Source organism: Chanodichthys erythropterus, chromosome 12 (genome assembly GCF_024489055.1).
Source record: "Chanodichthys erythropterus isolate Z2021 chromosome 12, ASM2448905v1, whole genome shotgun sequence".
Lineage (NCBI taxonomy): Eukaryota > Metazoa > Chordata > Actinopteri > Cypriniformes > Xenocyprididae > Chanodichthys > Chanodichthys erythropterus.
Window position 1 is genome coordinate 15,874,980 of NC_090232.1, and position 25,850 is coordinate 15,900,829.

The 25,850-nt window shown below is 42.0% G+C and overlaps 1 protein-coding gene across 4 annotated transcripts in view; it reads left to right on the forward strand.

The window, feature by feature from the left end:
• The first annotated feature begins 1,078 nt into the window (after positions 1-1,078).
• fat1a (FAT atypical cadherin 1a) overlaps positions 1,079-25,850 on the forward strand; it is a 98,113-nt gene continuing 73,341 nt past the window's right edge. For all 4 annotated transcript variants that reach the window (XR_010896812.1, XM_067405188.1, XM_067405189.1 and 1 more), the window contains exons 1-2: positions 1,079-1,217; positions 2,882-6,162. Coding sequence is in view for 3 of the 4 variants with exons in the window: in XM_067405188.1 (XP_067261289.1) it covers positions 2,907-6,162 (3,256 nt within the window). In the remaining variant the exon portion in view is untranslated. The remainder of the gene's footprint in view (positions 1,218-2,881; positions 6,163-25,850) is intronic.

Below are 25,850 nucleotides of genomic sequence, written 5' to 3' on the forward strand. Positions count from 1 at the left end.
GCAGTGAGACAGCGCCATCATTCGCGAGCAACAGAGTGTATGTGTCCACGCTTTATAAAGGTCTGTCAGTGCAACTTTTCCCGGTTTCCATGTGATACGGAACGCTGCTTTATATTTCAATGTTTATGTTTATTAAATTTATGTAAAGAATGTCGGTATCCGCCAAGATTGCAGTCGATTGCAATACCATGGAAATTAGAATACGATACGCGACACCACATCGAATATTATCAATAACTTCTAATTTAAGCAAACTTTGCTTTAAGTTTGCAAAGACTTATGCCTATTAAAAGATGATCAGTCAAATAATAAAACAAGAAGCATTAACTCAAATAAAGACAACAAAGTTTTCAGGTTATCAATTACTTAGATGAAATCAATTAATCCAATGAAATACAAGCTGTATAGTCTTGACTATATGAATTGGATATAGCCTAGTTTATAGTCTATTATTAAGTCTATTAAAATTATCTAGCCACAAGAATTAGTGTTTTCTCCTTTTTTTTCATAATGCATATTGTGTTTGGTTAATATTAACGACTGTATACTACACAGCCTATTCCATATCTGATGTTTTCACACATCCGATCCCCTTCCCTGCGTGTATACATACCCAATTTTGTTTACATTAATAATCACCAAGACGAGCATTTAGCCCATTGTGCTGATCGGAAAAAAGCGTTCATTTGCGAACGCTTTTCACAGAGCAGAGCACGCGCGCAAAGAGCAGTCGCATGTGAGTCAGAAAACGCAATGCTGTAGAAAAATCGTTATATCTTTCTAATTATAATATCAACTTGGTACCGAGGTGCAGGTAATGTGTGTAGTACCTTGCGCGTGGGGCTTTTATCGTGACTAATATACCAAATGCTGACATCCTTGAAGATAATTTCATTGCTTTGTTTCAAAAAGCGTATGACGCAGCATATTTCTTCATTAGAGACAGAGGTTTGGCACATAAAATAAAACATCAAAGACTTCTCCCGTCCCACTGTGAGGGGAGAGCGACTGCCGTTTCATCTACATGCCAATAGGAAGTAGATCCGTGCGCTGTGCAAGGAGCGCGGAGAAATACTAAGAGCGCTTTGTGTGTGTGTGTCGGATCGGAGAGTTCAGTGAGCAGAGAGCGCTGCTGAGAGTGTCGGTACCATGCTGAGACTTGAAACTTACAAACTTCATGAAAAGCCACCAAACAAAGGACGTTAGTACTGGAATAGGTATGTACGACTTGGGAAGTCTTAAAATCGAGCGAGGACTTCTTGGACTTATTCTGGTTTTGTGCTATTTTCAGATATGCTTAAAAGTTTCAGCCAGCTCGCGGTGTAAAGTTGCCGTTGGGAGTCCCCCACTGCTCTCCGTAGTGGAAATAGGGCAGCTTTGAAGTTGACCGTAGCTCGGAAAAGCTGTTGGAATACTCTGTGTGTTCAGTTGCAGTTTAATTATTTAAGATAAGTGGTCCAGAGTGGCCAGCTAATTGTTTTCTAATGGGAACAGTTCATACATCTGGCCAGCGCATGAAGGCATCAGTCTGGCGACGTGAAATGAATAGGGACTGACGGACTGGGGGATGGGGATACACTTTAACAACGGAGCAGAAGCCGTCTTTTGTTACTTTTGTATTTTGTTTCCATTCCAAAGGCTAAATTGCCGTCCGTATATTGGGGAGTGTTAACACTGAGGTTCCCGTGAAAACATTCAAATCGTATGTTGTTTAGTGTGCTAACAGCAAAGAGGTTTTATGGTTCTTTGCTGTCGCTGATAAAGTTGGGTCAGATATATTTTATTTCTGAACTAAACGTCACGTTAACGGCTGTGAGTCTCTTGCTGTTTTTATGCGCTCGAGGGCACGAATAGTCGCGAGGGCATTTGAAAATCTCGAGCACGCGCTCGCGGAGTGCGAAGTCATATGTTGCGAATTGCTTTTCTCATCTAACCACTTACTTAACGTAAATGATGGAGTAATGTCAGAAATTGTTACATTGCTCCGTCTTTCGTCGGATCTAATGTGCTATGCGAATATGCAAGCTGATCCGAACGTATCACCTACGTATTATCAGCAAATTTAATGCGAGCATAAACTAACGCTGAAACTTTTATTTATTTAGTTTTAGAAATTTGTTTAATATTGTTAGACATAAGTTACTTTGCTGACAGCATATCAGAAAAATACAATAAACACTATTACTACGAACCACCATAATAATGGTGCTTATTATAATGCTAATGAACGATAATGATGCTTACCACTTATACATAGGCTAATATGATTAGATAAATAAGCACTTCTTTGTAGTGTGTAACTAGTGGTGTAAAGAAGTTTTTCATATTTTTATATTCATCAAAATTTGTGCTTTTTCATATTCATCAACATAATTGTTCGTTTTTTTCCTATTAACATATCATTGAATATATCTCTTTAAACACATTGTGTTGTTCTTAGTTGAAGAAGATATATGGCAGTAGGCAGTGAGAATAATGTATAATTTATTCAGGAAGTAGTGGAATGTGACGTTATATATACAAAAGGCACTTCACTGCTCACAACAATTCATCATTTGGCGAATCTGCTGTCATGGTGTCGATGGTGAAGTTAGAAATATAGACAAATAGTCGGTGCCTGCGTCTAAGGATGCTGATGCACTAATCATATTTGTTTTGAGTGATGTGTCATAAACATATATTTAAAAGTTGTCTGTCGGTTTCTTTTGTGCTGTGTGTAAACTATATCTGCTGCAACCCATATAACCTCTTAATGATAATTTAAGAGGTGTTTAGAATTGAAATCTTCAGATGAAAGACCAAACCATGTGCCAGAAAAGTACTAAATTCATTGAAAGTGGAACTGTATTATCTATTAACTTTTTCTCTTTATTCTCCACAGCTTCAGTGAGGAGTGCGCTGCAAACATGCAGAACCACGTGACTTTACTGCTGGTGGTTCTGCTCCTGTGCGGCTGCACTGGGAACCAAAGCCTCGACACTGCGCACATCCCTCTGTTTACCCAGTCTGTTTACAATGCTACCATTTATGAGAACTCTGCTGCTAAGACCTATGTGGAAAGTCCTGTCAAAATGGGAATCTACATCACAGACCCTACCTGGGAAATACGGTACAAAATCGTGTCAGGAGACAACGAGAACCTGTTCAAAGCTGAGGACTATCAATTGGGAGACTTTAGTTTTTTGCGAATAAGGACCAAAGGAGGTAGCAGTGCCATTCTTAACCGGGAGGTTAGAGACCACTATATTCTCACAGTTAAAGCCATGGAAAAGAATTCAAATGCTGAGGCTCGAACACGGGTCAGGATTCAGGTACTTGACACAAATGACCTTCGGCCACTGTTCTCCCCGACTGCTTATAGCATATCTTTACCAGAAAACACAGCTGTTCGCACAAGCGTAGCCAAGGTGATGGCGACAGATGCAGATATTGGTACAAACGGAGAGTACTACTACAGTTTCAGAGAATGGACAGACATGTTTTCGGTCCATCCCACGAGTGGTGTAGTTACACTAACCGGAAAGCTGGACTACTCTGAGACTAAGCAGTATGAATTAGAGATTTTAGCAGTGGACAGAGGCATGAAGCTTTATGGTAGCAGTGGATTTAGCAGCATGGCTAAGTTAACGGTACGAGTGGAGCAGGCCAATGAGCATGCACCGGTCATCACTGCTGTAACCCTAGCACCCTCAGACACCGACAAGGATCCTACTTATGCTGTTGTGACTGTCGAAGACAATGACCAAGGTGCTAACGGTGAGATAGCATCTCTCAGTGTGGTTGCGGGCGACCCTCTTCAGCAGTTTAAAGCCATGCGGACAAGTCCAGGCAGTAAGGAATATAAAATCAAAGCAGTTAAGCAGGTTGACTGGGATAGTCAGCCCTTTGGATACAACCTAACACTGCAAGCCAAAGACAAAGGAAGTCCACCCCAGTTTTCATCGGCAAAGGTCATCCATGTCATGTCTCCCCACTATAAAGTAGGGCCTCCTAAATTCAGTCAAGCTATTTACAGAGTCAATGTGAGTGAATTTGCACCATTGCACACACCTGTTGTAATGGTAACAGCTGTACCAAAATATCCTCAACTTAAGTATGCATTTAGACACAAATTGGATAAAAATCATTTTGCCATTAATGCAGATTCAGGCTTGATCACTACAGTTGGACCCCTTCATGCAGACTCCTTGAACAAATATGAATTAGAAGTTGTGACCAGCGAGAAAAAGGCAGTCACAAAAGTCATTATTGATGTCATCGACGTGAACAACAATGCCCCAGAATTCAAACAGACATCTTACAAAGCTAGTGTTGATGAAAATATGCCCATAGGTACTAGTGTGCTAACAGTGAAAGCCACTGATTTAGACAGTGGGGAGAATGGATATGTCACTTACAGCATTGCCAATGTGAATCCCCAGCCGTTTGTCATTGATTACTTCTCTGGTGTCATCAGCAGTTCAGAGATTTTGGATTATGAACTGATGCCAAGGATTTATACCTTGAAAGTGCGGGCATCAGACTGGGGTTCCCCTTATCGACGTGAGGTGGAAACCCAGGTTACAGTCACGCTTAACAACTTGAATGACAACAAGCCACTTTTTGAGAGTGTGGATTGTGACATAACTGTGCCGAGAGACCATGGTGTTGGTGAGCAGATCACGACGGTGTCTGCTATTGATGCTGATGAGTTGCAGTTGGTGAGGTACAGAATAAAAGCTGGGAATGACTTGAATTATTTTGATATGAATCCAAACTCTGGCGTACTGTCTTTGAAGCAACCTTTAAATGAGGGCGAGGCAGCAAAAGTGTCCTATCACAGCTTGCAGATCATAGCCAGTGATGGAGAACATGAAACTCAGCCCATGTTTTTGAACATTACGGTTGTTACGGCACGTAAACCGGTCCAAGTGAAATGTGTTGATACTGGAGTTGCCAGCATGCTGGCAGAAAAGCTCCTGCAAGGAAGCAAGATCCATAGCCAAAGTGAACCCGAAGACCATTTCCAAGACTTTCACTCTGTGAACCGCATTGTGCCCCAGTTTGCTGAGACTTTTCCCAGTGTGATTGAGGTCAAAGAAGACTTGCCTGTTGGGGCCAGGATTGTTCATCTTAGTGCCTCGGATTCTGACAGCGGTTTTAATGGAAAGCTGGTGTATGTTATCTCTGGGGGTGACGCTGAGAGTCGTTTCGTCATTGACATGGACAGTGGATGGCTCAAAGTGTATGCTCCTCTTGATAGAGAAACAACTGATCACTATACATTGAACGTCACTGTGTATGACCTTGGAATTCCCCAGAAGTCATCTTCACGTCTGTTGGATGTAAAGATCCTGGATGCTAATGACAACAGCCCACAGTTTTTACAGGACACCTACTCAGTGGAAATCAGCGAGAGCACTGCGGTCGGCACAGAGATCATTCAAGTTGAAGCAAAAGATAAAGATCTTGGGGATAATGGTGTGGTCAGATACTCCATATTGGCAGATACAGATCAATTTGCTATTGATGCGGAAACAGGGATCGTTACGGTGAAGAAGCCTCTAGACCGAGAGGTGCAATCCAGTTTTGTACTCAAGATAGCAGCTCGTGACCAGGCTGCTGCTGAACCTCAACTTGTCTCAACTGTTTTGCTTAAAATCACACTGGAGGATGTAAATGACAACCCTCCAAAATTTATTCCCCCAAATTATCAGGTGAGAGTACGTGAGGATCTACCCATCGGTACTGTTATAATGTGGCTGGAGGCTCATGACCCTGATGTTGGACCGTCTAGCCAGGTTCGATACAGCCTCATTGACAATGGGGACGGGAAGTTTGAAGTAGACAAATTGAGTGGTGCCGTACGAATCGTACAGAATCTGGATTACGAGAAAAAGCAAGTGTACAGTCTCACAGCAAGGGCAAAGGACAAAGGCAAGCCGATATCTTTGTCCTCGAGTTGTCACATTGAGGTAGAGGTTGTGGATGTGAACGAGAATCTGTACAGGCCATTGTTCCCATCATTTGTGGATAAGGGATTTATCAAAGAGGATGTGCCCATTGGAACATCGGTGATGAAAATCACAGCTCAAGATGAGGATAAAGGAAGAGACGGAGAAATACGTTACTCCATTCGGGATGGGTCGGGTCTGGGGATCTTTACTATTGATGAAGAAACTGGTAAGTTATCTTCCTTTCCCTTTTATCTGTTTGTGACTGGGGTGGGGTAGCGGGGGATGTTTTGTCAGGTCATGAATTATTCAAAAAACAAATCTCCAATGCACGAAAGTTGCCGGTGATATGAATGGTGCAAATGTGAAAGGACTTGCTATATTAAAGGTTTTTTTAGGGTGTATAGAAGGAGGGATTCATATTATTCTGAGTGGCATCAGTTGGATACTTGCGCAGGTTGGTGGTAGCAGTTGGATGTCTTTGAGAGAGCTGATGAAGAGCATCCTGATTCTTTTCATTTTTCCACCGGAGGAGAGAGAATTGATGGCAGGAGCAGATGGAGCAGCTGTCTCTCAGACCTGCTGTAGACATTCCACACTAGTTGCCGTGGTATTAAGAGGATTGCTCGCCCTCCCCGCCCCCTACTTCCGTGCACACATTTTTTTTTTTTTTTTTACTTGATTCTTTCTTTCTGTCTATTTTTCTTATTAAATAAGCAAATCAAACTCCGGCTATTTCTCATTTATAGATTATTTTATGTAGGCCATAGGGTACTTAACGTGTATTAATGTGAGCCGATGAGTGTTAGGGAATGGTGCTTTTTGAAGCATACACATTTCTGTGGCAAAAGTCAACATCTGGCCTCATTATCTTTATACAAAGAATGTATTAATACCTCTCTCAGCTGCCCTGAGCACTCAAAGCACCTGTGCCAAAAGCTTAAAATAAGCAGTCTGGAATTCCAACGGTTTTTGACACTGAGCAACTAATGGCCACCCAGTAAAAACGAAGGCCAAATATACACAAAACTCACAAGACTGTGAATATTGAATGTTTTTTCTTGGATTAATGGATTTTTATGCAGAGCTAAATGATTAATGTACAAATAGACCAGTGAAACGTTGTAATGTTTTTATGCATCCAATCAAAATCTGGCCTTAGAAATACATGTAGTTAGTCAAGGTGAAAACATATTAATAGTTGTACAGTAGTATATATCTTGGTATTTATATCAAGCATATCTGCATAAAGGGCCTTTCACACTGAACGTGATTAAGCGATGTAAACGTACGATGAGATGACGCTCTTGAATCATAACAATAGGTCTCTATGGAGCTATTCAGAATCAATTGCGGCTCTACAAATTGATAATTTTTTTTTTTCCGACCAGCGGTTGAAACGGGCAATCCAATTAGCTTTGAGTTTTAGATCATAAGGTCTCGTAAGCATAGTTTGTGTTTTTGGTGTAGTGCCAACTGGAAAAACTTACAAGATACATGAGGAAAAATGCATTCTCGGTCAGTGCCACCTATTATGCAGGCATGAATTAGCCAAAGCAATCGTTTCGCATTCGGTGTGAAAGCACCGTTCGGTGACTATTCGCTTCGCTTTATCGCATCATGCTCCGTGTGAAAGGGCCTTAAGAAAGTAAATTACTAGTATCTCTTTTAAATGCCTTTTGGGAAATCTTGCTTTCTTGGGTGGTAAATTTAGCATGACAGGATGTGCTGGCATAGGGTTGCCCCCCCCCCCCCCCACTCCCCAACAAGACCATCTGTTGCCCATTGTGCCTGCCCAGTCTTATGGAGATTGGGCTTTGCTGCACTTCCAAAGGATGGATGCTTATTTGAAGGTTTTTCCAAACTGATTTGGATAGAGAAAATAAATGGTGTCTTGAGAGGTGCATACTTTAATAATAAAAGTTTAGAAAGTTAGAAACTCTTATTTTTTTCACCACCACAGTCAATACTTATGAACTTTAAAATACTTTGCAGGGCTCAGCGATAAGGATGGCTCGCTGATCCAGGGCCATTATGAGGGAGTTTTGGGCCAGTTAACAGAACTGTCACTTTTACATGAAAATTTTATATTTATTGATTTTGTTGGCCTTTTTACTTTCCATCAGAAAAAAAAGGTTTTGTTGAGTTTCCTGGGTGCAGAATGTTCTCCATATCGAAGTTTTAATCTAAGAGTTACCATAATGTTTTGTGGTAGTGAATATTGTCAATTGAGGGTCCACTTAGCACCACCCCTAACGGGTCAGCAGGAGTCTCTGACCTTCTCCCCCACTCTCTGACCCCCAAATTGATCTATCTGCTCTGGCAGCCATGCCATTGTCTTTTTCAGAGTACCATTGTTAAGGATCATAGCCAGGACTGGTAGCAAAGCAAATATGCCTGAGGTAACAGCAGCTCTCATGGGAATGGAAAGATTAGAAGAGGGATGGGTAGGAGGTGTTCAGTTTGAGGTCACTACATGTGGGATGAATATCATGTTTCAAGCAAGGAATCAATCTTTAAACTGAGGCCAGAGAGTAGTAATAAAGAGTCATTTGTTGTTCTGCACTAAATGGGTATTTTGAGAATGTGGGGTCACCATCGCCGGGGGCTATGGGCGCACCTTTAATCATGTTTTATGAGAATGAACACCAAAATAAAGACTGAGACACATCTGGGCCAGATTTGGTGCTTTGGACTATATTTTCCATGTGTTTGTGTTGTTTACTCATTTTATTCTCTACTTCTGTAGACACCACAGGGGAACGAGGAATGCGCAAATAAAATGTTTTGTCGTACATTTCTGCCCCCAATTTTGTTTACCTCAGCCTTGCATGTTTGACTCCAGTAGTTTCACCTCGTAGGAATTTGAGGCTTCCATCATTATATCCTGTCTTCCCATAAATGTATTTTTGTTTTGCCTGAGTGGAGTGAAAGCTGCTCTCAGAAACATCAGTTCTGAAAAATATAGTACGAATTAAACTATTACTGACACAACTGAAACTGAGCTACAGTCCAATTAGTTTGCTTTAAAACAGAATGGTTACTAGAGATTGTGCCTTTTTTTTCCAGTCTGCTTTTGCAACAACCAATAACAAAGCTAGATCTGTAGCTGTAGGGGGTTCTACTGTCTGTAGAACCTCCTGCAGTGTTTACATATGTGATTCTCACAAACATGTCAAGAGCAGAGGGCTACATTGGGCCCTGGTGAGACCTTAGTGTTCCAAACAGGCAAATTCTGCCATGTGTGTGTATCAAGATGACACACACACACACGTTTGTTTTTGTGAATTGTGGGGACTTTCCATAGGCCGCAATGCATTTTATAATGTACAAACCATACTTTTTATATCCCCCTAACCTACCCCTAACCCTAAACCTAACCATCACAGGAAACCGTGCACACCTTAATTTTCTCACAAAAACATAATTTAGTATTTTTATTAATTAATTTACATTGTGGGGACTGGTGGCTGGTCCCCACGATGTAGGTGAACTCAGGTTTATATTACATCATGAGGACATTTGGTCCCCACAATTAGGCCTGCACGATTCTGGGAAAAATATTAATCACGATTTTTTAGCTTAGAATTGATATCACGATTCTCTACAACGATTTTTTTCTCATGAAATGTAATGTTTATTGCACACATGAACCATGACAAAACAAAACAAATTGGAAGTAACGTACCAAAAATATTTGTTTTGGCACCTATAGAACATTGCACATCACCACAAGCCTGTAAACATAGAGGCTTCAATGAATAGAACTACCGCACTCGCTCGACGAGTGAAACACGAGACTAGCGTTCACACCAAACGCGAATAGAGAGTCAAATTCGCGTCTACCGCGTCTAGTTTGCCGCTTGAACATTTTGAATGCATTCGCGCGTCTAGAGCGAAATAGACGCGCGTAAAAAACAAGCGTTTGAAGCGAAATTGACACGCGTCCGAGGCGAAATCCGCTTCTTGTGTGAGGGGCAACTGCTAGGCGGTTGTCTGTTTGCAAGATGGCTGATGTTGATCGTGCGTTCATCGAGAGAGCCACCGCTTTGTATTTGCTCTGGAGAGCAGAACAGCGGCGTAGGGGTCAGCGTCGCGGGAAGGCTGCGGGTCGATAAACTTGTACGTGACTCAAAAGTGAAATGTGTATTTACAACTTACCAGGTAGCCCAATCTCCTCACCGACACTCTTCCAAGCGAGCTCGTTTTTATTCCTGTCTGAAGTATGAACTTGTGTCATAAATCTCTGGCTGACGCTCGAATGAGGCGAATTCGCGTCTTCCGCGCCGTGAGACCTCCAGACGCGCGTAAACGCGTCTTTACATTGACTTAACATTGAAATCATAATTTCAACAGGCGCTTTGTCGTTGGCTGAGGGTGAAGCCCTGTGAGAGCGGTCCTTTCAAAATAAAGGCTGATTTTTTATTTTTTTTAAATCGAAGTCATTTAAAAATTAAATCGTGAACAGGGTGAATCGAGATCGCGATTTTATAACGATTTATCGTGCAGGCCTACCCACAATGTAATATAAAAAAAAAAAACACGCACACACCCACAGATGCACAAGTCATTGAGGTGTGCTGCTAATAATTTATTGATTAAACTTATCAATGTGGTGAGTGCTGATGTACTTGCATTTGTATCAGCATCATTTCACTTTAGTATAGAACAGATTATCCAATCAAAATATAAAAAATGCATTAAAATGATGATTAAAAACAAATTAACTGGCAAAATCAACCTCTAATAGATTTGCATTGAAGGGGATGAGAATATTATCATTGGGACCAGGCCAGTAGGCAACCTACCAAAACATCCTAGCAACCTTCCATAACACCATAAAAATCTAGTAAGGTTTGATCTTGAAGTGAGAAGTCTTTGCTATCTTTAATGGGATCAGTTAAAAAGCAACTCATTGAAGATGGTGCAAAGGAGCTTAGATTTTGAGGAGCTGTAACCCTAATTCTGAGGCCAATGACATTGTATGCTCAGTCAGGTTTAACTTTTCATTTTAGTCCTCTTCCTAGAGCTCATTTTATAGAACCATTTGTATCAAGCAGTTCTCTCATTTGTGTTCTGAGAATAGTAGCCTACATTTCTGCTTTATTTTATTCATTAGATCTGCAGGGAAGTCAGCTCTGATTCTTTGCCCAGCTGTCCACACAAAATGTGCTAAAGCAGTTTACACCTCTTGTGAAAGTTTGCGGGGGTCACCTACATTTCAAGATACTGAGTAGTCGCAAATTTCAGATCATTAAATTTAAGAAAATGAAAGGACTCTACTTATCTTGATACCAATTCCTCCCTCTAAGTACATGTAATTTGTTGTGTTAATTTAAATTTTCACAAGTATAAGCCAAATAATCATCAAATATTTTTTTTTTAAAACCAACAGAGATCCCAATTTGTCAACTATTTATTAAAAAAAAAAAAAAAAAAAAGCTTACATGCTGATGCCATGGTCAATAACTAGTTGTGTTCCAAATGACATTCTATATATGTTTATTTTTTATTTTTTTTCGATTAAAGATTAAAATATCCAAAAACCACTAGAACAATGTTATATATTTTGTTGACTTGTGTACTTATATTATCCCAAACGTTTCCAACAATGTTTAAATCTAGAGAATTAATTGTAATTGTATCAGTAATTGTAACCAGGACACAGAACATGTCATTTCCAGCTTTGCTTTCATAGAAACCATAGAAACGTCAAAGACGCTTTAATAAATGATGTGTTTTATTAGACAGGTGAGCAACTGTTTGGATACATTTATCAACAGAAAACGAATCGTTGTTATATAGCTCAACATGGTTAGTATTCTTGTTTGAATCGCTTGTTTTCTTGATTTACCATGAGTACCATGTTTTTGCCATGCCTCAGAGACAGCATTGTTTTGTCAAGTAGCTAATACCGCATAATTGGAGAGAGCTTTTTCAATCATAGATCAATAGATTTTTAAATTAAATGGATGTCATTTAGCAACACAAGCCATCCAGTTTTATGACTTTCTAATATTGATCTAGATTACTGCAAAGTATAACAAGTCTCTTATACTTACCATCGAGAGATTGCACAGAGTAACGTTATAACATAACATGTAACATGTATAACATGTAATTCTTTAATAAAACTTTAATACATTAGCTCATCCATGAACATGATTTTTGCCTAAGTGCATCGGATTGCTTTCCATCGGCTGTGGAGGTAAAGACAACAGTTCCCAAGATTCCACACTCATTCATGGCATCATCAAGCTACTCCTTTGTTTTGAATAAATGACCTCTAGCTGTGAAAATAAGATATATTGTGCCTTTAAATAAGTTCATCATTCAAGTATTTGATGTGCTCTTCTTATTGGAATTTTCACTGTGAATAGACAATACTCACACTATACTAAAAATGGCATAGAATAGTGCATAAGTATGTGAATTGGAACGCACCTACGCAGACGTTGGCATACAGACATACGTGCTTGAGCCAGGCACCATTAGGTTAGAGAGTGGCCTGTAATGCTGAGCATGCAACCATTTCTAATCCCCTGACTCGTAGCTCCAAAATATCTGTTTGTGCATGAGACAGCAGAAAGCCAGTGGCTTTTTCCCCATTGCTGTTGCTCATGTGATTGATGATCAGAAAATGTAGACTGACTTATGATATAACAATACATTCATAAGAAACAACATTTACAAGTTCTGGTTAAGATATTTCAAAGATTGAGTACTCCCAAGGCAATGCCAAAAGCTTCAAACTCTATTTCTAAATGTTTTAATTTATGTACTTGGTCCTTGATTTTATTAACATATCTGTTAACATCTTTTACTCTTAAGTCCATATGGTCTGGCAAGAATTCTCTTTGAAGACTCGCAGCCCTACTATCTTTTTAGTATGTTTCAAAATGCATTTTTGTAGTAGCTAATGCAGCATTTTTAAAATGCTCAGTTCACTTGATAATGGCTGACACAAATTAACGACTCCAATAAAGATTCTTTTAGCACTTTTGAGACAGAAATATTTGAAGAAAAGAAATGCACTTCTAACTACCAGCTCATAAGTGTTATTTGGTCATGAATCGTACTCCAGTGGTTAAGCCATATGGTTTTGATTTGCTAAAAAAAGAAACCGTAACATTCATTGATTCTTAATCAGACTACACTGGACATGCTTGTCTGTTTTTGATTATTTCAAAAGAACTGGATCATAATACTTAGTTCTGTGACTTGCACCTTACTGGTCACATATAATTTGTAGAATCAGTAGTGGTTTTGTGGCGCTACTGCAAATTAATAAATAATAGACTATTAGGGTAGTTTGATTCTAGTATTTTCAAAACAGTTCTTGGTTCCCAACCTCTTTTAAAACTGTTTTCCCTCTTTACGACAGGTATTGGCTTTTGTTCCTCTGACTAGTGAAACGCCAATTTTAGAAAAAAGTGAATTAGTTTGATGTACAAAGCACTAGCATGTGCTGCTCTTTGTGCTATATCCCCCATATGCCCTTCCTGTGGGGAGAAAAGCTGGCTGATTCTTTCTGATGCCAGATAACGGAGGAATGTGCTGGTGGCTTTGTCTTTTCATGTTTGGCTACCTATCAGTTGGCCCGGGCAGGGAGAACGGGAAGGGGGTCATCTAAAAGAAAGGGGTCATGAGCGAGTTTTCTCTCCTATCATGATTTCTTCTTGCATACCTGGTACATTTTCCTCTGGCTTTTTCTTTTTCTCTTGTACATTTCCCACTAAGTGTCAAAATATTGAGCCTTTTATGTGACTACTGTCTTTGCTATGTCCATCTTGCCCTCTCATCGTCTTTTCTTTTCTCTCAGGAGTGTGACAACTACTTTTCCATTTTTTTTTACTGAGGGTATATGACTGACTGACTCCATGTAGTCTCTGCTTGAGCCGTGTTGCTGGGGCAACCGGATTCTGGAATGCAGGATCAGGAGTTGATTGTAGGGTGCTAAATGAAAAGCACACTTTCCCTTGTTAAAGTCGACTGCCGTCTCCAACTATCAGGTCCCATTTTTGAGAACTCGTGCTGATGTTAACTATTGTTATTTTAATGTTCCCTAAATAAAAGCCAGTTGAGCGAAAGAAGATCGCCCGTGCCAAAAACAAACCAGCAATCGAATGGTTTTAGATGTGTGTGCTACAAGGTTTAACGGTTTGATGTTAAGCCCAATATTTCATACTCAAATTCCATATGTCATGGTCCAGCTCTCAGCTATACCAATTCCCAATACGGTGGGCGATGTGTGCTCACTGTTCATCTGTGATGTCACAGATTTTTATAACGAGAATCGCAGGCGAGTGACAGCAGATGTAAACATGGTGCTGGTGGATGCAGAGTGTGAAACCAGAGACGCTAACCACCGACGCGAGACAAACTGTGTGATGCATCTGCTCCCAAACTGTATCTGACTGTGCGTCAAAGTTAACTGGCACTTTAGAATTGCACATCCTGGGACTATGAATGTCATACCCACGGCTTTTCCACTCAGAGGTTAGAGATGAGAAATGAAGATGAATGCTTTTTATTTCACTGCTGGGCTCCTGCGCTTGACAGATAATCACAACAGCTTGCAACAAAAGCACAACAAATCATTGCATCATGGAGCATTTAGTGAAACTACAGTGTTTTTGCTCACACCTGATTTTGAAAACTGCTACCTCTATTTAGATGTATTGTTTTGTATGCATCTTGAACAAAGGGACAAAAAAAAAATTATTACATTATCCATTTACAATGTTGGCTGTTTATAAGTATTTAGTATATGCTGCTCTGTGAATATGCAAATTAGCCCCGCCTCCACTCACACCAGTTCAGAGATCCACTTGTTGACGATCGCATGTTGACAGGATTGGTTACATGGTAGTTTGTGACGTTAGAAACACCAGCGATTTCAAACGTTTTTGAGACACTACAGTTTTAAGGAGAAAATACTCAGCAATGGACTGACTTATGAATTTGCACATGGTTTGTCTTAAAGGGTTAGATCACCCAAAAAATTATTACTCACCCTCATGTCGTTCTACACTCGTAAGAGCTTCGTTCATCTTCAGAACACAAATTAAGATATTGTTGATGAAATCTAACGGCACAGTAAGGCCTCTATTGAGAGCAAAGCTATTGAAACTCTCAAGATCCATAAAAGTACTAAAAACATATTTGAAACAGTTAATTTGAGTTCAGTGGTTCTATTTTAATTTATTATATTATAGCGATAAAAAAAATAATGACACTTCAACAATTGAAACTTGTTCCGAATTAGTGATTCAGATCTCCTATCAAACGTCTAAACTGCTGAAATTACGTGACTTTGACGCTCCGATCCACTGATTCGATTCGTAAAGCTTCATGAAGCAGTGTTTTGAAATTGGCCCATCATTAGATTTTGTGGAAAAGTCCTTATTTAGTTTTTTTTGGTGCACAAAAAGTATTCTTGTTGCTTTTATAATATTAAGATAGAACCACTGAATTCACATGAACTGTTTCAAATATGTATTTAGTACTTTTATGGACCTTGAGAGTTTTAATGACTTTGCTCTCAATAGAGGCCTCACTGAGTCATCGGATTTCGTCAACAATATCTTAATTTGTGTTCCGAAGATGAACGGAGGTCTTACGGTTGTGTAGAACGACATGAGGGTGAGTAATAACTAACATTATTTTCATTTTTGGGGTGAACTAACTCTTTAAAGCATACTAAAAACACCACATAGACACATAAACAACATTAAAAGCTTGATTTTCACCACAGGGGGACTTTAACCACTACAACAACTACCTTACTAACTATTAATAAGTGTAAACAAAGAGTTTGAGGCAAAAGTCGTAGTTAATAGTGAATATGTGTTCACCATACAAAAGTGTTACCATTTTTTTTTTTTTTTTTTAAATCTAATAATTTATTTTACAGTATTTTCAAGCCTTAAACCATCATATTTGGCGGGAAACCACCGGCAGGGAGCCCTTAATTCTTAGTCTGGCTATCACCAGACCAAGATCAATTTAAAATTGAACATTGGTCTGGGGAGTTTGCTATGTATTTCCTACTGCACAAGAGGTGTGATCAACGAGCATTAGTCACGCAATTGGATAGTCCTTCAACCAATCAGATCAACGATCCGGGTGACGTAGGCATTACTTTGCAGAGCGATGCGAAAACTCCAGACAGGTTTACCGTGTGTCTCAATCAGCTCCCTAGTTCAGTAGCCAGGGCACTGATCAGGGAATCGGCCACATTCACTTTCATGATATACTGATTCACGACCTAAGGAACTAGGGAGCTGTTTGAGACGCAGGTTTAGTTTGTATTTGTTTGTAGCATTGATCCGTGGCTTGTAGAAGCAGCAACGGCATCGAGCAATAAAACCATATCATAAAAACCATGAAAGTGATTGGTATTTACACCCACCTGAGCAATTTGTTTGCTAACTAAAGAAGTCATTCAGCATCGTCGAGAGTTTAAAAGGCGACTCTGATACTGTTCTGGTTCAGTGTAAATGAATTTAGCGGAATTTAGCCGCCCTAAACTACGTCATTGTCAGGACAACCAAAAAGAACTCCAGTCAGCTCAGGCGGCATGGGATTCAAGAAGCCGGGAGATTTTATATTGATTAATCATGAAACACTACTTGTCATGGTGTTAAACTTAAAAACAGCCATGATGGCGACGTACATTTTCTTCTTTCATGTCATCTTTACTGCAGTCAAGCTGGCCTAGCTTTAGGGCTTTGCACATTTCAGATTCATAATACTGTCCATGTAAACTCAGTCAGAAACAACTAAAGTAGGAACATGTGCCTTCATTTAGAATGGTTAATTTGATTTGAACACTCTTATGTGCAAACCGTTATTACAGTGTCTGTGTTTGTTTCGGAATGTCGGTTGTGCAGCTTTGCCCCTAGATAACGGTTATGTATAAATTCATGTTCGTAATGATATGTAAAGGTGCAATTAGGAGCCTAGTTAAGAGTCAAACATCTGGGGTTTGAACCAAATGACTTTTCTATTCCCTATGTTTTACTGCCTCACCAGACTCCTCCCTTCAGTATTTTAAACGCCTTTGATCCTCACCACACAGAAACACTCCAAGGAGTGCAAGTTTATAAATAGAAAAGTGAGAGGAAAAAAGAAGTGAGGCTTTCAAAATGTCAAGACAGCACCCCATATGAAACACACTCTCACTTCATAGTCTTATCAGCCTTCCCAAAAGAGGAGAGAAAAGATCTCTGGCATGAACTGGGACGCTAATGTGCCGGCCTAGTGATAATGCCAGTGCATACTATGTAACTGGGCAGCTATTTCATGCTTCGAAAAAATGTTGTTATAACGGAGGACAGACGCTCGTTATCAGGAAGGGCTCAGAGATTGGAGTCAATTCACGGGGGAAAGGGCATGCTTAAAATACAAACATGATATTTAAACAAACAGGCCGTGCTCACTGCCAGGCCTCTGCAAAAACACAAGGTCTTCTGGACAATAGGATCTGTCTGGGCATATGTCAAAAGAAGCTATCAGCTGGAATTAATAGGCTAAAGCAGGCAGAACAAAAAGAAACTCTCCTTCAGTTATCGACAAATTTCTCAAATTGCTCCTTTTTCTTGTTCCAGCTTTGAATTTTCTTTAGCTTGCAGTATACGTCTTTATTACTTACCTGTTCTTGTTTTGCAAATGTTGTGATATACGCACACTCAAGATGAGATTAGTGCGATATGTAGAGTGAGACTACATTAAGTCGGTTCTGCTCTTCCTAAGTATGATTTTTCCCTCCAGCCAGATGTTACAAGCTTTTTTTTTTTTTTTTTTGTGATAGTTAGGTTGGTAGTTGCTTTGTTATCCAGGACCATATAGTGAAGACGCAATGATGCGTAAGCTGAAATAGAGGGCTGACTCAAGAGGCTCCGCAAGCCTGTAATCACTTGACCAGGATGCCCTGCAGATAAGATGGCTATTGTGTGCCACAGTGTTTGTTAAAGTCATCAAGCACTCGTTCTTTAATTGCTTCCTCAATCTGCCATTAGAGGCTGATAACCTTGGCAGTGGCAGTCCCTTTTTTCAACATGCAAGAGAATTTTGGTCTGGAATGCATCTTTTCCCATAGATGCATTTATAGATTTTTAAAAATTACAATGAATTATAAAGTTCATACAATTGTATGAATATGTGACCAGTCACGGAAAGTAGGGACACAAGTCGGTTCTGGGGCATTTTGAGTTATTCACAGATTCTGAAAGTGTAGTCTCCAAACTTTCCAACGATGTGTGACACATGGAAATCTGATCATATTTGGGGAAGTTGTGGCCATTTGAAAGTAGGCACTTAAGAAAGCTCTATAGGGAGAAAAACACCTCTAAAGTTGCAGTTCTTGCCTGTTCTCACCTGCTGGGAGTGACAATAGGGCTCATTTACATCTCATTTAGTTAAGCCATACCCCCCTGTAAAGCTGCATGGACCGCATACTATTAATAATAAAGGTTAATGTGCATTGTAAATGTCAGTAATTTATCTTTTTTGACTTTTATAAAAATGATTTAGAGGCTGAAATATGTGACTTTTTTGTCAAAACTCTATTTGAACTTGTGCATTGTAGATAACATGTTGCAAGACACTCCTTTAAAATCTGGCCATCATTTTTAATGTTATTATTTTAATGTTTATGTAAAGAAAAAGTACATATTGATGCTAATTTTATTTGTTATTTGCTGGTTTTCCACATAAAACTTGGTGAATTGACTTTTTGAACAGGATTCTGTGATAACCGTGATCATTTTGGTCACACTAATCATGAAATGAAATTTTCTCACATGAGAAGCCTGTTAAAGAAGAATAGGCAATCCAGGAACTAACTGGACTAACAGAGGCCAGAGGTCGCTAACTATGGCTATTCAAAACACTTTTCAAGACAATAAATACACGATTGAGACGATGAATGCATGCATTGTGTCAGGAGTTTGGTTTGATTCCTTTTTTGCCTTTCTCTTCTAATTGCTTTCACTCTCCCTCAGCTGTTCGCTATCTTAATCAGCGGTTGCGCTCTGCACAGTCTCTCACCTGTTCCTCCTTTGCCCTGATTACCTTGCTATTTAATTCTCATGCCCTTCTCTCGTCTTTGTCGGGTTATTGTTTGTTCACTCATGTCTGCAGTTTACGCCTTGTCGTTGTGTGCTCATCTAGTCCTGTATCACAGTGTGTGCGTGGCGAACGAGGATTTCACCCTGTTTGTTTCTGCCTTCAAGTCTGCGCTCCTGTACTGCCGTGACTGCCAAGTGGACTGTGTGATCGGCGTTTCCAGCGGGCACCCTCTGTCTGCAGGCTTCCTGTACCAGGCATTCCGCCTGTTTGATCTCTGGTTCCTTTGAGTTCTCCTTCTCCTGATCTGCGTCCGCCTTGCACGGCCGGTGACCGGCAGACAGCCTATTTTGTCCTTTTACTGACTGTTTAATAAATTACAAGAACCAGCATTCGCTTCTGGGTCCTTTCTGCATTGTGACAGAATAACCCGACCACTATGGACCCAGCGAATGAGACGGCCATCCGCTCAGCGGTCGAGCTCCAGGGAGCTATGCTAGGAAGACATGCCGAGGAGTTATCAGCCGCCAGACACGCCGTGGATACACTTACGGCCCAGGTGACAGATTTGACCAGCCAGCTACATCACTTACGTCACGACCAGTCCTCATCTCCGGGGACGCGACAAACGGCCGAGCCTCGTATTAACAATCCTCCCTGTTATTCCGGTGAGCCTACCGAGTGCCGGGCTTTTCTCACCCAGTGTGAGGTGGTGTTTTCCCTTCAGCCCGTCACGTATGCTGCAGACCGCGCCAAGGTTGCGTATGTCGTGTCCCTTCTCACGAGCCGGGCCCGGGATTGGGGTGCGGCTGTCTGGGAGGCTAAGGCTGTTTGCTGTAATCGGTACATTTCATTTAAGGAAGAGATGTTGAAGGTATTTGATCTCTCTGTTTTTGGGCGTGAGGCTTCGCCAGCTGGCGGCTCTTCGTCAAGGAAGGCGTTCTGCAGCTGATTATGCGATTGACTTTAAGACTTTATCCGCCACCTGTGAATGGAATGAGGCTGCTCTCACGGCTCGCTTTTTGGAGGGATTAAATGATGAGCTGAAGGATGAAATTTTTGCCCGTGAGTTTCCCCTCACACCTGGATGAGTTGGTGGAATTAGCCATTCGTTTAGACAAACGTTTTGATCTGCGCAGACGCGCTCGTGCTGACGTCACGGGATTCCGGGAATCCCCTTTCACATCATCGGCACCAGCTGAGGCTCACCCCGAGCCTGTGCCCATGCAGCTGGGTCGAATACTCCGTTCGTCCGCTGAACGTCAACGGCGCATCCGGGAGAGGTTGTGTCTTTACTGTGGTGGCACTGGACATTTGCTGCCGCATGTCCAGCAAAGAGAGAGCTCGCCAGTAGATCGGGGAGTATTGGCGAGCGCAACTCCTCTATCCCCATCCTTCAAATCTCGCACCATGATTTCGGCCATTCTTCGCTGGGGCACCTCTTCAGTTGTCTGTTCTGCCCTGATTGACTCTGGGGGCGGAGGGAAATTTTCTTGATGAGACCTGGGCTGTTGAACACGGGCTTCCCCTTCTTGAATTAAAAGAGACTCCCACAGCTTTTGCCTTGGATGGTCGTGTGCTTTCTAACATTCGGTGGACTACTGCCCCGGTGAGTCTCACCACATCGGGCAACCACCAAGAGACAATTTCTTTTCTAGTATTTCATACAACTATGGCCCCTATTGTCCTAGGACATCCTTGGTTAATACAGCACAATCCCCAGATCAACTGGTCTAATAGTTCTATTATATCATGGAGCTTGTCTTGTCACACTGATTGTCTTGTCTCTGCTGTTCCTTCTGTTTCATCTTTGTCTGTTTTTCAGGAGGGGTCTATTGATTTATCTGGAGTTCCGGAGGAGAGTACCACGATCTGCGAGCGGTGTTTAGTCGTTCCCGGCTGCTTCTCTCCCCCACATCGTCCGTATGATTGTAGTATCGATCTTCTTCCGGGCACCTCTCCTCCCCGTGGGCGTTTGTATTCCCTGTCCGCTCCCGAACGCAAGGCGCTTGAGAGATATCTAGACGAATCTCTCACGGCAGGTACTATTGTCCCTTCCTCCTCTCCCGCTGGTGCGGGATTTTTCTTCGTAAAAAGAAGGACGGCTCCTTGCGCCCCTGCATTGATTATCGTGGGCTGAATGACATCACCATTAAGAACCGGTATCCTTTACCTCTGATGTCATCGGCCTTCGAGATCCTGCAGGGGGCAAGGATTTTTACGAAGTTGGATCTCCGTAACGCATACCACTTGGTGCGCATTAAAGAGGGGGACGAGTGGAAGACGGCGTTTAATACCCCATTAGGACATTTTGAATACCGGGTTCTACCGTTCGGGCTGGTCAACGCCCCAGCCGTTTTTCAAGCGCTCGTAAACGATGTGTTGAGAGATATGCTCAACATATTTGTCTTTGTGTATCTGGACGACATCCTCATTTTCTCTCCATCTCTCCAGGTACACACCCAACACGTACGTCGCGTATTACAGCGATTATTAGAGAATCGTCTCTATGTCAAAGCGGAGAAATGCGCGTTCCATGTCCAGTCGGTTACCTTCCTTGGTTCAGTCGTATCTGCAGAGGGCATTAGCATGGACCCCTCCAAGGTTCAGGCTGTCACGGATTGGCCCGTTCCCGAGTCGCGCTTGGCACTTCAGCGGTTTTTAGGGTTCGCGAACTTTTATCGCTCGCTTCATACGTAATTTCAGTCAGGTTGCCGCCCCCTTGACTGCTCTTACGTCTGCTAAGTCCCGTTTTGTCTGGTCTAAGGAGGCTCAATGCGCGTTTGAACGTCTTAAAGGATTGTTTACATCCGCTCCCATTCTGATTTCGCCTGATCCAGAGAGACAATTTATTATTGAGGTTGACGCGTCGGATGTCGGGGTGGGAGCTGTGCTTTCGCAGCGCTCCGCTCTTGATCAAAGGGTTCACCCGTGCGCGTTTTTTTCACGCCGGCTCTCACCTGCGGAACGCAATTATGACGTGGGTAATCGGGAACTCCCTAGCCATTCGGCTGGCCCTGGAGGAATGGCGCCATTGGCTGGAGGGTGTCTCCACTCCATTTATTGTCTGGACGGATCATCGTAATCTAGAGTACATCCGCTCTGCTAAGAGACTTAACTCTAGGCAGGCTCGCTGGGCTCTTTTTTTGGGCGTTTCGATTTCTCGATCTCTTTTAGACCTGGGTCCAAAAACGTTAAGCCTGACGCTCTTTCTCGCCAGTTCTCTTCCTCTGAGGGCGATTCCTCCACAGAGACCATCCTACCAGAAGGATGCGTGGTGGGGTCCGTCACATGGGGTGTGGAACGGTTGGTGAGAAGGGCGCTGGCTCACACTGTCGTTCCCCAGGGGTGTCCTGAGGGTAGGCTTTTCGTCGTCAGGTCAGTTCGTCCAGCTGTTCTTCGTTGGGGTCACGCCTCCAAATTTGCTGCGCATCCGGGGGTGGGACGCACTCTGGCAGTCGTTCGCCAGCGATTTTGGTGGCCTGCCATGGAACGTGAGATACGTCGCTTGTTGCGTCATGTTCTGTCTGTGCTCAGCAAAAGTCCGGTAATTCGCCTCCCGATGGTCTGCTTCGGCCCCTCTCTATTCCGTCCCGTCCTTGGTCCCATATTGCCCTGGACTTTGTCTCGGGGCTTCCCCTCCAGTGGCAATACGGTGATTCTTACGGTCGTTGACCGCTTTTCTAAGGCAGTTCATTTCGTTCCTCTCCCTAAGCTTCCGTCCGCCAAAGAGACTGCACGTGCGGTCGTTGACCATGTCTTTAGGATTCACGGGCTTCCTACTAATGTGGTTTCGGACAGGGGACCCCAGTTTGTCTCTAATTTTTGGAGGGAATTCTGCCGACAGATTGGGGCTACTGCCAGTCTGTCGTCAGGGTTCCACCCTCAGACCAATGGCCAGGCCGAGCGCGCTAATCAGGATCTTAGTCGGATGCTTCGTTGTTTAGCAGCCCATAACCCCTCCTCCTGGTGCGAGCAATTGACGTGGGCGGAATACGCTCATAATTCGTTGCCGTCATCGTCCACTGGCCTGTCTCCTTTTTCGTGCTGCTTGGGCTACCAGCCGCCTCTGTTTCCTTCTCAGGAGACCGAGGCCGCTGTTCCCTCGGTCCAGGCTTTCATTCAGCGCTGTCGTCGCACTTGGAGAAGAGTGAGATCGGTTCTTTGCCGAACAGGGGAACGCACCCGTCGTGCCGCTAACCGTCGTCGGTCTAAAGCACCTAGGTATGTGTGTGGTCAGAGGGTTTGGCTCTCCACACGCAACTTACCCCTTCAGACGCCCGCTCGGAAATTGGCTCCCCGTTTCATTGGTCCCTATGCCGTCACTAAAGTTATCAGTCCAGTGGTTGTACGGCTCAGGTTGCCCCATTCCCTTAAGCGCGTCCACCCCGTTTTCCATGTCTCATGCATTAAGCCTGCGGTTCGCTCTCGTTCTCCCCCTCTCCCCCCCTGCTGTTCTCGCTAACTCCCCCGTCTTTAGGGTTAAGAGGCTGCTTGACGTCCGACCCCGGGGTCGGGGGCCATCAGTACCTTGTCGATTGGGAGGGATACGGTCCGGAGGGGAGAGAAGCTGGGTACCGGGAAGGGGATGTGCTGGACCGCTCGCTCATCGAGGACTTCCTCCGCTCCCGTCAGTCTCCTCGGGCGCCAGGGGGCGCCCGTCAGGGAGGGGGTACTGTCAGGAGTTTGGTTTGATTCCTTTTTTGCCTTTCTCTTCTAATTGCTTTCACTCTCCCTCAGCTGTTCGCTATCTTAATCAGCGGTTGCGCTCTGCACAGTCTCTCACCTGTTCCTCCTTTGCCCTGATTACCTTGCTATTTAATTCTCATGCCCTTCTCTCGTCTTTGTCGGGTTATTGTTTGTTCACTCATGTCTGCAGTTTACGCCTTGTCGTTGTGTGCTCATCTAGTCCTGTATCACAGTGTGTGCGTGGCGAACGAGGATTTCACCCTGTTTGTTTCTGCCTTCAAGTCTGCGCTCCTGTACTGCCGTGACTGCCAAGTGGACTGTGTGATCGGCGTTTCCAGCGGGCACCCTCTGTCTGCAGGCTTCCTGTACCAGGCATTCCGCCTGTTTGATCTCTGGTTCCTTTGAGTTCTCCTTCTCCTGATCTGCGTCCGCCTTGCACGGCCGGTGACCGGCAGACAGCCTATTTTGTCCTTTTACTGACTGTTTAATAAATTACAAGAACCAGCATTCGCTTCTGGGTCCTTTCTGCATTGTGACACATTGACTGAATTTGTGTCTGAATAGCGCTCCCTCCGTGGGCGTTGCCGCATTAGCGGATAATGAGCTGAATCACAGACTTCTGACATGGCTCTCTTTTCATACAGATTACATAAACACAGAATGTTTGTTTTTCGATTTGACTTACACGTTTTAAAGCTTGACATTTCAACGTTTTTTCAGACATAAGTATAATTTTTTTATGATTAGTATTCACTAAGTTACAGTTCATTTTCTGAGAACTATCAGATTGGACTTCGTTCAGAGGGAGATGAAAGATCACGCATCATGTTAGTTTTCTTTATTTTTCAAAAAGCACAACATTTTGTTTTTACTCTGAGTGTACACAAATAAAAGAAGACATTCTATAGTTTCAATTGATATATTACTTATGTCTCCATGACAAAAAATGACGGAGTATTTTAAGTCTGTTTTGCTGCAATGTGAAAAAATCCTGCAAAATGCGCCGGCGCGTTACCCGACTCCAGAGAGGTAATGTCTCATTATGCCGCTTTCATCGTTGCTCAGATTGTCTTCAGAATCAGTGAGCGCTTGTTCATAAGCATCCGGCTTGTCGAAGAAGTACTTCAAAACATTTTCGGTGTAACGGCCACGGTTCTTCATTGAATTTTGATATCAGCTAGAACCGGCCAGAGCGCTGCATAAGTAGCCACGCTTCCCAGTATGGAAATACACACAGACATGACACGCCCCTACTGCGTGCTAGAATCTCTGAAAAACAAGCCAATTTCAACCTCAAAAAGTACGCTTTTAAATATACCAATACTGCTATCTCAAACACGGAAAGGCTTCTTCATGATCTCAACTAACAGATTCTGCAAAAAAACGAAAATCACCATTTTTGAAAAAAAATGCTTTCTCATTTTGCTCGAGAGTTGTGCTGCCGACTTGTGTCCCTGGTTTCCGTGACGGGTCACATATTTAGAGCTCAACATTAAGACTGCCCTAAATGTATTTTAATGCCTTATAAACTTAACTATTTGGTTTTATTTGATATTTGGTTACGAATTTGTCAACTAAAATCAGCTACGTAAAAAAAAAAAAAGTGTATTTGATTATTTAAAAAAAGGATTTTATTATTGTTATAAATGTATACATTTAAGAATAAATATAAAAATAAGTTTAAATATTAGAAAATTACAAATGTATTATAATTTTTTTGTGTGTCTCCAGTGAAATGTTGTCAGGACAGCTATTACTACATTTCCACAATGTCCCTATCATTGCCATTAAAGTGAAATAACTGAACATAAACATACAAGCTTGATAAAAATGCTCATTTTATAAGAAAATTTCAGATGGCATTTAAAGGCTTTTGCTTCGGAAGTCTTCATATATATATATATATATATATATATATATATATATATATATATATATATATATATATATATATATATATATATATATATATATATATATATATATATATAATTTTTACCCCCAGGGCATCCAAGATGTAGGTGACTTTATAATTTTTGTGCTAAGGTCTGTGAAAATGTTGGCAGGACAAGCAGAAATCTAAAATAGTGGCCTAATCAGGCAAACAAAAAGAAACATGCTGTTGAGTCATGGTAATATTCATGGTTTTTATGAAGA